The 14960-nt window shown below is 42.1% G+C and overlaps 2 protein-coding genes across 2 annotated transcripts in view; both read left to right on the forward strand.

Annotated features, from left to right (window-relative positions):
* The window catches only part of LOC144102303 (uncharacterized), a 64193-nt gene that overhangs the window by 24051 nt on the left and 25182 nt on the right, over nt 1-14960 (forward strand). The window contains exons 7-8 of the mRNA XM_077635606.1: nt 6237-6286; nt 6354-6517. Coding sequence (XP_077491732.1) covers nt 6237-6286; nt 6354-6517 — 214 coding nt within the window. The remainder of the gene's footprint in view (nt 1-6236; nt 6287-6353; nt 6518-14960) is intronic.
* On the forward strand, nt 6600-14910 carry LOC144101478 (uncharacterized). Its single transcript, XM_077634659.1, has 5 exons — nt 6600-6653; nt 8778-8929; nt 12200-12249; nt 12317-12480; nt 14790-14910. The coding sequence occupies exons 1-4, from the start codon at nt 6600-6602 to the stop codon at nt 12475-12477; spliced, it is 417 nt and encodes a 138-aa protein (XP_077490785.1). The 3' UTR covers nt 12478-12480; nt 14790-14910.

The following is a 14960-nucleotide window of genomic DNA, read 5'->3' on the forward strand; positions in this document are numbered from 1 at the left end:
GGAAAACAAACCCGTAACCCTTGATACTTATACAGTAAATCTAATGGTGTGGGCAGATGGGAGTTGGAGAGGTTGGGAGAACTGTCTGGTAATCGCAGGCAGGTGCAGTACAGGGTTAAGGAGGTCAGTTAATGGGAGAGCCCCTTGTCCTGCAATGGATGTATTAGGGACGTGCATGTACGGCGCACCAAGTGGAGCGTCCCCTCAACTTTTATACATTGCACACCATGGTGTGAAGCCCTGTCTTTGAACTGGCGCCTGCTCATCCGATGGCAGTGTTCCGGACGACCGCGGAAACAGCAGCTCCCCGTGGCAGAGCTGAGGCAAGGTTTCCCAAGAGGACAACGTCATGCTTGGAGCATATACAGGGTGTTTCACCACGCATCATCCTCTGCGGCAAAAGGGAATGGTCCAACGTTCGTGTTTTCGAAATGAGTATGGCGTTCAGTTCGGTTCGAGGGATAACAATGCTATCAAGAAGTTGCCACAGTGAGAAGTAGATTTTTTATATCTTATGGCTAAGAAAAATTCGTATAGCTTATGAATCGGTATGATTTTGAATCGCTTAAGCAGTTATGCGGTATGTGCGAGGTAGCCAACGTTTGCTATGTAACGTACTGCTTTTTTTTGCAGCTTGTATATCTTGTGCAGGTTATATTGAGTAGCAGTGCACCAGACAAGGAAAATGTAGTTAACATACGACATGAATAATGTGTTGTACATTGTTAATTTAATCGGTACGGGTAGATAGGAGCGAAATTTTGCGAAGCATTCCGGCGCACTTTGATAAATTGGTTAAAGTCGAGCTAATGTGAGGGTCCCAGCTCATGTTCTTGTTAAAGAAATTACCTAGTGTTTTTACTGTGTCTACCACGCCTATAATAGAGTTGTCTATTTTTAGTCTAAGGTCTTATGTAACAACGCTCTGCCGGTAATGAAAAAGGACCGCTTTTGTTTTTTTACTATTTATTATCAAGGAATTTGCAGTGCTCCATGATTTCAACTTTTCTAGTACACTGTTTATGTTTGAAATGAACAATTGAATGTTATTTCTTCTATACAAGAGACTCGTTTTATCTGCATACAGAAGATATTTTGGAAGGTTGCTGATATCTATTATGTCGTTTATGTATAAAATAAACAATAGCGGTCCTGGTCCTAAAATACTGCCCTGTGGAACTCCAGTGGTTATAGGTTAAAGGGTTGAAACGTGCTGCTCTATTGTTACACATTGATATCGATGCTGTAGATAAGACTTGAGTAGTCAAGATGCACTGCCACGGATTCCATGTCTTTCTAGCTTGTTGAGTAGTATTTGATGGTTGAGGCAATCAAAAGGCCTTCGAGAAATCCACAAAAACACCTATGCACATTTCCCTGTTTTCAAGTGCCTCGAGGATTATCTCTTTTTGCATTAGTAAGGCAGTTTCAGTGGACCTGATTTGGTGTTGTGATGGATTAATGAGGTTGAGCTTATTGCAGAAGTTCATGAGTCTTTTATGAATAACTTTTTCTAGGCCCTTAGAAAAAATCGACAGAATAGAAATTGGTCGATAGTCGGACATCTTGTTTTTATCGCCACTCTTGAAAAGAACAATTACTCTGGATATTTTTATTAATTTAGGAAAGCAACCTGTTCACAACGCCAGATTATGTATATATAAGTCAGTAGGGAGGCAATAACATTCAGCACATATTTAACTGGAAGAATTTTATGCCATCAATATCGCGTGATTTGCTATTTTTCAACGAGTTGAATATATTACATACCTCGCGTTCATCTGTCGGATCAAAATAAATGCTGCAGTTATTCCTAGGAATTGTGCAGCTCAGAGATTGAGGGTTTTGAGAACTGCTGACAACATCTTTAAATAATTTGTTAAACTCTTCGTGTTCTGTGCCTTGTATACGGCGGCCCTGAAAAGCAAGATCTTTGATAACTGGCGATGATGGGGTTCTGTTTAGCAACTTGTTTAGTTTTTTTCATAGGTCTGCACTGTCTTTACAGGATTCCCGTTGGAAGTGATGTTGCAGGAAACGCCGCATTTCATTTCTCAGGAAGGAATTCAGCTTATTTTTATATTGCTTAAATATTGTGAGCCTTCCAGGGATCTTCTTCTTTCACTTGTATGTACCATCATCATACCACGGCTCTGCCTGTGGCACGCGCCTCGGGTCAGCCATTAGAATAAACACCAGGCATGGCCGTCGTGCCGTCTCTGCCTAGCCTTCTTCCACAAAGGTCCTGCCGCCTCGGCTTGGTCTTCCTTCAAAATATTTTTAAATCTAAAAGTGACCTCGTTTTGGCAAACTTTTTATATAATCGCCTTCATTTTTATTCGCTTTAAACATTCACAGCTGATCCAGGGCTTTTGGTTGCTATGATGCGGCTTTAAAATAATTTCTCTAAATTGTTCACAGTAAATTCGCTCAAAAATGAATATGAATGTTTCATATGCCTCATCTGCAGTGTCACAGTAGTATACACTATTCCAGTTTTCATTTACAAGACTTGAGTAGAAAGATTCCAAGGTTACAGGATCCTGGATGATTACTGTCATCAAACGACGTGGCATGCGTTCTTTTAACTTTACATTCAACAAAAAGGTATATCAAACAGTGGTCACTTATGCCTTTACATACAACTCCAGATATTACATTTTTTGCATCAATGTTGGTGATAAAAATGTCTATGTTTAAATGTGGTGTTTATGTCGTACGGAGGTTCAACCATTTTACAGACCAGATGCAAAATATAAAGTCTCTGTGCACATTGTAACACGTGTTGCAGTTTTAGTAAAGATAGCATGACCATTTGCTTCTACTGTCAAAAGAAAGGTCTCCTGCGCAGGGCGAGATTTTAGCACATCATTGTTGAAATCACCCACGAGTAATAATTCCAAATTATTTACATTCACGTAGTTGAATAGCAATTCAATGCGGGAAATGAATTTATGGAAATCACCCTTTGGTAGTCGGTAGATCATGCAGTAGATTAATTTTCTCGATTTCAAGCATAGGCATTCAGTATCTTCAGTCAACAGACACAGTTCAGGAATTATTTCACATTCTAGATTATTTTTGATGAGGATTTCATTTCCTTCACCTTGTTTATTAGGTCTATTTAAGAAGAAACTATTATATTCTTCACGCCTGTAAACCTCTGTATCCGATGAATACCATGTTTCTGTCAACATTATTACATCAAAATCAAAAACAAATTCATTTAGAAGAATAGAAAGCTCATCTTCTTTATGCCTTGCTGATCTAATATTCAGATGAAAAGAACTGAAGCCGATTTTTCTCGATGTTTATTAAATGTGGTGTTTGTCGTATGGAGGCTCGGCCATTTTACAGACGAGATGCAAAATATAAACAAGTGAAGACACTTCAACCATTTTTTCCACGTCCTGAGCATTGCGAAGGTACAGAATCGATGACGACTCTTGTTTCCTGGCAAGAACCCTACCATTGCTTGTCCAGACAAATTTCCATTCTTTTGCTTTCTTTTGTTCAATAGCCATGCCAAGTACTCGTTTTAGTGCTGGACAAAGGTGCTCGTTGATGAACAGGGGCGAGCTTGTGAAGAGACGATGCTGGCAAGCCGACACTAATCTAGAGTTTGCACTGTCTACCCAGCGTCATTGCAAAAGAAAATCATAACCCAATCGCATCTACGTGCAGCGCGGCCGCGCCAGCTTTCCACATGGTGTACATAGCCCCACGTATACAGACGCCCACACACTTATCCGTTCACTCTAAACACGAATAAGCCAATATATGAGAGTAAAAAAGAATAAGCTATCCTCTAGCACGTTTCTTTTAGGCTCAGTGCATGCTGCTCAATTTCTGGAATCCATTTAGATCACCAAGTGGAAAGAAAAATGATAGGTGTAACGTTAAGAGACCGGAAGCGGGCAGAGTGGGTGAGGGAACAAACGCGGGTTAATGCCATCCTAGTCGAAATCAAGAGGAAGAAATGAGCTTGGGCAGGGCGTGTTATGCGAAGGCAAGATAACCGCTGGTCCTTAAGGGTAACGGAGTGGATTCCAAGAGAAGGCAAACGTAGCAGAGGGCGGCAGAAGGTTAGGCGGGCGGATGAGATTAAGAAATTCACAGGCATAGGGTGGGCGCAGCTGGAAAAGGACAGGGTTGATTGGAGAGACTTGGGAGAGGCCTTTGCCCTGCAGTGGGCTTAGTCAGGCTGATGATGATGATGATGAAATACACGGAATGCTTATACTCTTGGCAATGGAAATATTCATGGCCAGCTTTCTTAGACAAAAAAATTTTAATGTTGAAATATTGTAGGTGTTGTTATATGAAAATGTTGATGATAGTGGTCTATTAATCCGATGAGTACCAAAATCTTTCTTTTAGAATGTTCCTGTAACTCTAATCAAGCAGTTAAGACTGCTATAGTAAACCGACGGGGAACGCTTTTGACGACTGCAAAAACGTTAATAGCAAAAGATTTAAGCCTGCCAATGGGAGATCTGTGGATATATTGATTGTTATAGTGAAATCTTACAATGTACAAAAAATGCATTCATAAATTGGTTCCCATTCAAAAATGCTTTTATCCAGGATTGTTGTATATGTCCCACTGCAAAGCACAATAACCTAATGCAGGCAGTTAAGGGAGGGAGTAGGCTTTCAGATGTGGCGCCAGAGGTCTTGAGTTTAGCATACAGAGGGCCAAACTACACTTTTGAGAACCTACCTGGCTCATCGTTTAAGTGTAACTAGTATTCACATTGCATAACCATCTTTTGTTTGGAACTTATTCTGAGCGCGCTGCTGGGTTGCTTGATCATTTTTTTTATTTTATTTATTTTATTTATTGATACTGCGATCTTTTACAAGACCTTCGCAGGGGTGGGCACACAATACATAAATTCTGGAAACAACAAAAACGACCTCAGGAACAAGCAAACAATCAAGAACAATTGATCAACAATTTAAGATCAAGAAACAATGAAACAAAGAAATGTAAGAGGAGTGGCCCAAGAACAGATCCTTGGGGAACGCCGGAATCAACAGGAACTGGAGGGGAAGGGGAATTATTTACTACTACAAACTGACGACGGTTTCTTAAGTCTATGCAAGTAATTTGTCATTTTTTAGTACATTACCTAATTTGTGAAGAAGTTTGTTATGCGAAACTTTATCAAATGCTTTTTTAAAGTCCATAAATATAGCGTCAGTCTGCTTTCCTTCATTTATTGCCTGCGCAAAATCATGTATAGTTTGTACTAGCTGAGTGCCAGTGGAAAATCCTCGTCTGAAGCCATGCTGTGCATTAGTTAGAAAATTGTTTTGTTCAAGAAAATCTGCTATATGTTTATGAATGATGTGTTCCAAGACCTTGCATGCTGTAGATGTTAACGATATCGGACGGTAATTCTGAATAGATGCTTTGTCTCCAGTTTTGTGAATTGGTTTGATTCTTGCCATTCTCCAGTCATCCGGTAATGATCCTTCATTTAGTGATTTGTTAAATAAGATGCATAAGTACTTGGCACACCATTCTGCATAACGCTTCAGGAATGCGTTGGGAATGTCATCTGGTCCGGGAGATTTTTTTACATCAAGCTTCAATAATAAATTGAGAACACCTGCCTCGGAAATCACAGCATCAGGAATTGAAGGCAAATTCACGGAATAGCGAAACTTCTAATACTTTTACGTTAGCTATGTAGCCCTGCGTTCTTTTGTAGAATCCACAGCATCAGCCGCGAAACCTTTAATTGCTGATTAAATTTATTTGAACCTAAATAATTTTATTTCATTTATTTAATTAGAAGCCCACCTGCCAACCGTGGCGGCTGGCATCCACCTGCCACGATTGGAAGAAAATGACTAAGCGTGGTTCTAATTAACTTGCAGTTCATTACTGTACCTCACAGACAGCAAATCTTTCTTCGATTCCTCTCACAGTGAAAAGGATCTAAAAATAAAAGAAAGCTCACCATCCCATTTTATTGCGGACTCACTGTGAGAACGGAGAACCCAATTATTTCTGATGATTTGCTAGCATTCGTCATGTTTATTGACTTAGACTGAAATTTGGGCCAATTTGGTTGTCGCAACACCGCAAAACTTAACGGATAGAGAGAGCAAGAAGTCGGAACGACTGAGCGCTGCGTCGTGTTTTGTGCTGCATCGTGTTTTGCGCTGTCGCAGCAATGTTAAAAAAGTTTCCACATAACTCGCACATTGTTTGTCCAATGCAGGTGCCTGCCTCTGTCTCCCATCAGGCTCATGTACTCCTCGCCATTAGCAGGTACGTGAATCACTTGGGTCCATTACAAAGGGCGTTAGCAGATTGTCGACTTGCATTTACTTTGCAGCGTCATTCAGGTTGGTGCACGAAGAGCCCGAACTCGAGTATCGAGCAGCGGCCTGCTTACGTCGGCTGTGTCTGAAACGTTATCATCACGTGGGCGCCAGCGACAGCCGAGACCCACTTCGTCCCTGCCACAGCAGGGATGGGGAAAGAGAGAGGCTGTAACAGGTGAGCAAGTCTGCTGCTTCTTTCTTTCTAGTTTCTTCCATCCCCTTTTCAAGTCTAGGCTAACTTGGGACGTCAGCAACATATGCTCACTACATCGCACTTTGCCGAGCACATCCACACCCTGCACAATCCCAGGGTGAGCACACAGTATAAAGTCAAATTCATCTTTATAAGTCTCCCCATTTGGGCTCTTCCACGTCCACTTCCTGTTCTCTCGTTTGTAGAAAGGAGGTATTTAGTATCCATATATTATTTCTCTGCGAACTCTACTAATAACCCCCACCCATCAGTACAGTGTACCGTGATTACACTTAAAGGGACCCAAAAAGCGGGTCTCAATAAAGGCACGATATGTCTGGGATGTTAAAAGACGACGGTTCATAATTATCCCCCAGCAAGAAATATTTCAATGCGTTTTGTGGAAGCTGAGTTATATGCAGACAAAATTTGAACTTCCGCGTATTCGCGCCTTTCCCTCTGCTCTCGCACGTCAAGACCGCGATGCTTCTCCGCCGGCCCCTCCCCTACCTCTGCCGGCTGCGGCGCGCACGGAGTGGCCGCGGCCGTGGTACCGCATGACGTCTGAAAGAATTTGATGCTGTGAACCAATGATAACCCCCGGCTGCTGACGTCATTGCGTGACGTCGTCTACCAGGTTTTCGTGCAAAAGCCCGGCACTGCGCGTCACCACGAGGTGCGAAAGCGGGAATTTTTAAAAATTTATTGTAAATTTTCCGCTCGCTTTTGAGTTATCATATGCGGCATGTACGCTCGGTGGCCTGTACTCTACATAGTGCAAGCTTTTTAAAGGCAAGCTCAACCACCCCTTTCTGTGGCCCTTCAACACATTGCCGATACCACGTCTTCATAGAAACTTTCGACTATCTGCTCGTCATCGGCTGGATGTGGACCCGATGGCCTATACCACTTTGGATTTGTACCTCTTATTAAGCATAATTACGATAACTTCCACCCTCTCGTTAATGCTATAGAATATTCCTTAATATGTTTCCAGCTATACGCTAGCCTATTGACCAGGAATCTCATACCCAGTTCTCATCTGTCCGCTGAATGATAGCGTAGCATGTGTTCACACTTTAAGGCTATATATGCTTCATCTGCCCTCTTACCTAACTAAAACCTATGACAGCTCATTTAATACCCACTAGTTCCCTGAACACATCAGTCCGGAATATATGGTTCTGTATTGAGGTTCTGTCATTTGCTTGGCAATTAAAGAAGCCTCACCTGTGTGCAGAACAGGCTAAATTTATTATTGGCCAACATTACATACTGATCTGAGCCATATAATGTGCAGTTTTCAGTGTATGTCATTTTATTTTTTCACGCTATTTTTATAATCTACTGCGGCCCCATGTTCCTTCTTAATAGGCTTAACTCCAGAGATGTTGGGACAGGGCATTGCTTCAGCCAGTCGCAAAGATAGAAAAAGCGGTACATTCAAGTTTAAATCTTCATTTCATTTCCGACCTTTATGGCAGGGGAAGAGGTATGCACCTATTAAGAGAGTATGGAGTCGATAAAAGACTGATGAAAAATCAAGAGATCGCCCTGGTCGTCATGCGGGCTTAGGAAGTGGGCCAGTTAGAGGCTGTTCATGATATTTTCTGGATGCAACCTTTATGGAGACGAAGAAAGAACACACTGGAAACGTACAGTTCTCACAACTGGTTTTGTTGGACAGAAAGTGGATGCTTAAATGCGCTGTGAATCTGGTGTCGGTTATAAGATTCCCTTCCTGTACGGACTTGCATACATAGAGACTGGTCGATGTTTGAACATTCTTCTTGAACAGCATAGTGTAGCGACAACACCTCTTCCGAGATACTCTGCCGCGAATGCAGAAACTGCCGGCTTATTATTCAAAAAACGATATTCTAGTTTCAACAATAGCACACGAGAGGTTTTTTTTTTTAGTTCACATACGTGTAAATTGTCTCAGCAAGCCATATCACTCTTGCTGTCAAAGAAAGAAATATGCTATCTTTGAAGAGTCTTTTTTGTTTTCTTTTTTAGGTGTGACTTGGTAACTTGTGGTTTTTTCTGTTGCCGTTGTTGTGTATTGTATGTAAATTTCTGTTTTCTTTTCAATAGAAACCAGTTGTGAGAACTGCGCATGTTCTGTGTATTTTTTCTTCGTCTTCTTAAAGTTAGCGCCAACAAAACATCTTGAACTACCTGTTGCTGCCAGCTGCAAATGGATGAATAAACAGCCGCTAACGCAGGCATTTCTTCGCAGAGCCAGGGCCTGCTGCACCCGGTAGCACTGGGCAAGCTCACCGAACAAATGAAGCCAGCGTCAACGTCTGAAAAGCTGTCGTCACCTAGACGGCCGCTACGGCACGGGACGTTGTCTCGGCAAAAGGATGTGGGCGGTGGGCTATTTCCAAGGTGAGTCAAGATATGTACTGCTTTAAGAAGAAACCCGATCAATGCTGTTTATTATCATTGTCATTTGAGTAGAAAGATTCCAAGGTTACAGGATCCTGGATGATTACTGTCGTCAAACGACATGTGGCATGCGTTCTTTTATCTTTACATTCAACAAAAAGGTATATCGAAAAGTGGTCGCTTATGCCATTACATACAACTCCAGATATTGCATTTTTTGCATCAATGTTGGTAATAAAAACGTCTATCAAAGTCTCTGTGCACATTGTATCACGTGTTGCAGTTTTAGTAAAGATAGCATGACCATTTGCTTCTACTGTTTAAAGAAAGGTCTCCTGAACAGTGCAAGATTTTAGCACTTCATTGTTGAAATCATCCGTGAGTAATAATTCCAAATTATTTACATTCATGTAGTTGAATAGTAATTCAATATGAGAAATGAATTTATGGAAATGACCATTTGGTGGTCGGTAGATCACGGAGTAGATGTATTTTCTCGATTTCAAGCATAGGCATTTAATATCTTCAGTCAGCAAAGACAGTTCGGGAATTATTTCACATTCTAGATTATTTTTGATGAGGATTTCAATGCCCCCATCTTGTTTATTAGGTCTATTTAGGAAGAAACTATTATATTCATCACACCTGTAAACCTCTGCATCCGGTGAATACCACGTTTCTGTCAACATTATTACACCGAAATCAAAAACAAATTTATTTAGAAGAATAGAAAGCTCATCTTCTTTATGCCTTGCTGATCTAATATTCAGATGAAAAGAACTGAAGCCGTTTTTTCTCTATGTATATTAAATGTGGTGTTTATGTCGTACGGAAACTCGGTCATTTTACAGATGAGATGCAAAATATAAACAAGTGAAGACACTTCAACCATTTTTTCCACGTCCTGAGCATTCAGAAGGTACAGAATCAATGACGACTCTTCCTTCCTGGCAAGAACCCTGCCATTGCTTGTTCATACAAATTTTCATCCTTTTGCTTTATTTTGTTCAATAGCCATGCCAAGTACTCGTTTTACTGCTGGACAAAGGTGCTCGTTGATGAACAGGGGCGAGCTCGTGAAGAGATGATGCTGGCATGCCGACACTAATCTAGAGTTTGCACTGTCTACCCAGAGTCATTGCAAAAAAAAATCATAACCCAATCGCATCTACGTGCAGCGCGGCCGCGCCAGCTTTGCACATGGTGTACACAGCCCCACGTATACAGACGCCCACACACTTATCCGTTCACTCTAAACACGAATAAGCCGATATATGAGAGTAAAAAAGAATAAGCTATCCTCTAGCACGTTTCTTTTAGGCTCAGTGCATGCTGCTCAAGTTCTGGAATCCATTTCGATCACCAAGTGGAAAGAAAAATGATAGGTGTAACGTTAAGAGACCGGAAGAGGGCAGAGTGGGTGAGGGAACAAACGCGGGTTAATGCCATCATAGTCGAATACAAGAGGAAGAAATGAGCTTGGGCAGGGCGTGTAATGTGAAGGCAAGATAACCGCTGGTCCTTATGGGTAACGGAGTGGCTTCCAAGAGAAGGCAAGCGTAGCAGAGGGCGGCAGTAGGTTAGTAGGGCGGATGCGATTAAGAAATTCCCAGGCATAGGGTGGGCGCAGCTGGCAAAGGACAGGGTTGATTGGAGAGACTTGGGAGAGGCCTTTGCCCTGCAGAGGGCTTAGTCAGGCTGATGAAGATGATGATGATGAAATACACGGAATGCTTGTACTCTTGGCAATGGAAATATTCATGTCCAGCTTTCTTAGACAAAGAATTTTAATGTTGAAATATTGTAGGTGTTGTTATGAAAATATTGAAGATAGTGGTCTATTAATCCGATGAGTACCAACATCTTTCTTTTAAAATGTTCCTGTAGATCTAATCGAGCAGTTCATACTGCTATAGTAAACCAATGTGGAACGCTTTTGACGGCAGCAAAAACGTAGCAAAAGAATTCAAGCTTGTATGGGTGATCTGTGGATATATTGATTGTTATAGTGAAATCTTACAATGTACAGAAAATGCATTCATAAACTGGTTCCCATTCAAAAATGCTTTTATCCAGAATAGGTTGGATATGTCCCACTGCAAAGCACAATAACCTAATGCATTTAAGGCAGTATGCCTTCAGACGTGGCGCTGGAGGTCTTGAGTTTAGCATACAGAAGGGACAAACTAAACTTTTGAGAACCTACCTGGCTCATCGTTTAGGTGTAACTAGTATTCACATTGCATAACCATCTCTTGTTTGGAACTTAATGGTCTAAGTTAACCTACTGCTGTGCTGCTAACTCTGCTACTACAATTAATACAGGTATAGCTCTGCTGCTAACGCTACCACTAATTACTGTACCATATACAACTACTGTTGTGGGACCAAACGCTATTGTAGGCACCTTTTGCGGTAGAAGCTGCATGCGCAATGTGCTCCTGGCTGCCATATGCCGGTAAATATATTTATGATTGGCATTTTGCATCGTAACCAGCCCTTCGTGATTCACTCAAGTGGGGTCACGCCCCCTGTGATTCCCGGGCTTGGCAAAATCAAGAAAGGAGGTGCTGGCAGTGGCGTCGCTAAAGTCAATCCCTAGGCACACAAAAACTATGTAAGATACAGATATAATTGTTGTATTATACCGGCTCTTACAAGATTATGAGCGCACTGCTGGGTCGCTTGATCATTTTTAATAGCAAAAGTTCTTATACCTTTACGTTAGCTATGTAGCCCTGCGTTCTTCTGTATAATCCACAGTATCAGCCGCGAAGCCTTTAATTGCTGAATAAATTTATTTGAACCTAAATATTTTATTTCATTTATTTAATTAGAAGCCCACCTGCCAACCGTAGCGGCTGGCGTCCACCTGCCACGATTGGAAGAAAATGACTGTAAGCGTGGTTCTAATAAACTTGCAGTTCTTTACTGCACCTCAGAGACAGAAAATCTTTCTTCGATTCCTCCCACAGTGAAAAGGATCTAAAAAGAAAAGAAAGCTCACATCCCATTTTACTGCAGACTCACTGAGAGAACGGAGAACCCAATTATTTCTGATGATTTGCTAGCATTCGTCATGTTTATTGACTTAGACTGAAATTTGGGCTAATTTGGTTGTCGCAACACCGCAAAACCTAACGAATAGAGAGAGCAAGAAGTCGTAACGACTCAGCGCTACGTCGTGTTTTGTGCTGCATCGTGTTTTGCGCTGTCGCAGCAATGTTAAAAGAGTTTCCACATGACTGGCACATTGTGTGTCCAATGCAGGTGCCTGCCTCTGTCTCCCATCAGGCTCATGTACTCCTCGCCATTAGCAGGTACGTGAATCACTTGGGTCCATTACAAAGGGCGTTAGCAGATTGTCGACTTGCATTTACTTTGCAGCGTCATTCAGGATGGTGCACGAAGAGCCCGAACTCGAGTATCGAGCAGCGGCTTCCTTACGTTGCCTGTGTCTGAAACGTTATCATCACGTGGGCGCCAGCGACAGCCGCGACCCACTTCATCTCAGCCACAGCAGGGATGGGGAAGGAGAGAGGCTGTAACAGGTGAGCAAGTCTGCTGCTTCTTTCTTTCTAGTTTCTTCCATCCCCTTTTCAAGTCTAGGCTAACTTGGGATGTCAGCAACCTATGCTCACTACATCGCACTTTGCCGAGCACATCCACACCCTGCACAATACCAGGGTGAGCACACAGTATAAAGTAAATTTAATCTTTATAAGTCCATGTCCACTTCCTGTTCTCTCATTTGTGGAAAGAAGGTATTTAGTATCTATATATTATTTCTCTGCGAACTCTACTAATACCCCGCCCATCAGTACAGTGTACTGTGTTTACACTTAAAGGGACCCAGAAAGTGGGTCTCAATAAAGGTGCGATATGTCTGGGACGTTAAAAGACGACGGTTCATAATTATCCCCTAGAAAGAATAATTTTAATGCGTTTTGTGGAAGCTGAGTTATATGCAGACAAAATTTGAACTTCCGCGTCTTCGCGCCTTTCCCTCTGCTCTCGCACGTCAAGACCGTGGTGCTTCTCCGCCGGCCCCACTCACTCGGCCCCTCCCCTACCTCCGCCAGCTGCGGCGCTCGCAGAGTGGCCGCGGCCGTGGTAGCGCATGACATCTGAAAGAATTTGATGCAGTGAACTAAAGATAACCCCCAGCTGCTGACGTTATTTGCAAGACGTGACGTCGTCTGCCAGGTTTTCATGCGAAATCCAGGCACTGCGCATCGCCGCGAGGTGCGAAAGTGGGAATTTTTAAAAAAGTATTGTAAATTTTCCGCTCGCTTTTGAGGTATCATATGCAGCATGTACGCTCCGTGGCCTGTACTCTACATAGTGCAAGCATTTTAAAGCCAAGCTCAACCACCCCTTTCTGTGGCCCTTCAATACATTGCCGATACCACGTCTTCATAGAAACTTTCGACTATCTGCTTGTCATCGGATGGATGCGGGCCCGATGGCCTGTACCACTTTTGATTTGTACCTCTTATTAAGCATAATTATGATAGCTTCCATCCTCTCGTTAATGCTATAGAATATTCCTTAATATGTTTTCAGCTATACGCTAGCCTATTGACCAGGAATCTCATACCCAATTCTCATCTGTCCGCTGAATGATAGCATAGCTTGTGTTCACACTTAAAGGCTATATATGCTTCATCTGCCCTCTTACCTAACTAAAACCTATGACAGCTCATTTAATACCCACTAGTTCCCTGAACACATTAGTCTGGAATATATGGTTCTGTATTGAGGTTCTGTCACTTACTTGGCAATTAAAGAAGCATCACCTGTGTGCGGAACAGGCTAAATTTATTATTGGCCAACATTACATAATGATCTGAGCCAGTATAATGTGCAGTTTTCTGTCTATCTCATTTTATTTTTTCACGCTATTTTTATAATCTACTGCGGCTCCATGTTCCTTCTTAATATGCTAAACTCCAGAGATGTTGGGACAGGGCGTCGTTTCAGCCAGTTGCAACGATAGAAAAAAAAAGAGGTGCATTCATGTTTAAATCTTCATTTCATTACCGACCTTTATGGCAAGTGAAGAGGTATGCACCTATTCAGGTAGTATGGAGTCGATAAAAGACTGGTAAAAAATCAAGAGATCGCCCTGATCGTCATGCGGGCTTTTTTTTTTCCAAAGGTTAAGGCTGTTATCCGACATCATAGGAAGGTGGGCCATTTAGAGGCTGTTCATGATATTTTGTGGACGCAACCTTTATGGAGACGAAGAAGGAACACACTGGAAACGTACTGTTCTCACAACTGGTTTTGTTGGAAAGAAAGTGGATACTTAAATGCGCTGTGAATCTGGTGTTGGTTATAAGATTCCCTTCCTGTACGGACTGGCATACATAGAGATTGATCGATGTTTGGATTGAATTGGAGCAAACTTTATTTGTTAGCATAGTGTAACGACGACACCTCTTCCGGGATACTCTGCCGCGAATGCAGAAACTGCCGGCCTATTCTTCAGAAAACGATGTTCTAGTTTCAACAACAGCACACAAGAGAGGTTTTTTTTTTTCATTTCCATACGTGTAAATTGTCTCAGCAAGCCATATCACTCTTGCTGTCAAAGAAAGAAATATGCTATCTTCGAAGAGTCTTTTTTGTTTTCTTTTTTAGGCGTGAATTGGTAACTTGTGGTTTTTTCTGTTGCCGTTGTTGTGTATTGTATGTAAATATCTGTTTTCGTTTCAATAGAAACCAGTTGTGAGAACTGCGCATGTTCTGTGTATTTTTTCGTCTTCTTAAAGTTAGCGCCAACAAAACATCATAAACAACCTGTTGCTGCCAGCTGCAATAATAAACAGCCGCTAACGGAGGCATTTCTTCGCAGAGCCAGGGCCTGCTGCGCCCGGTAGAGCTGGGCAAGCTCACCGAACAAATGAAGCCAGCGTCAACGTCAGAAAAGCTGTTTTCACCTAGACGGCCGCTACGGCACGGCCCGTTGTCTCGGCAAGAGGATGTGGGCGGTGGGCTATTTCCGAGGTGAGTCAAGATATGCATT

Source organism: Amblyomma americanum, chromosome 8, assembly GCF_052857255.1.
Source record: "Amblyomma americanum isolate KBUSLIRL-KWMA chromosome 8, ASM5285725v1, whole genome shotgun sequence".
Lineage (NCBI taxonomy): Eukaryota > Metazoa > Arthropoda > Arachnida > Ixodida > Ixodidae > Amblyomma > Amblyomma americanum.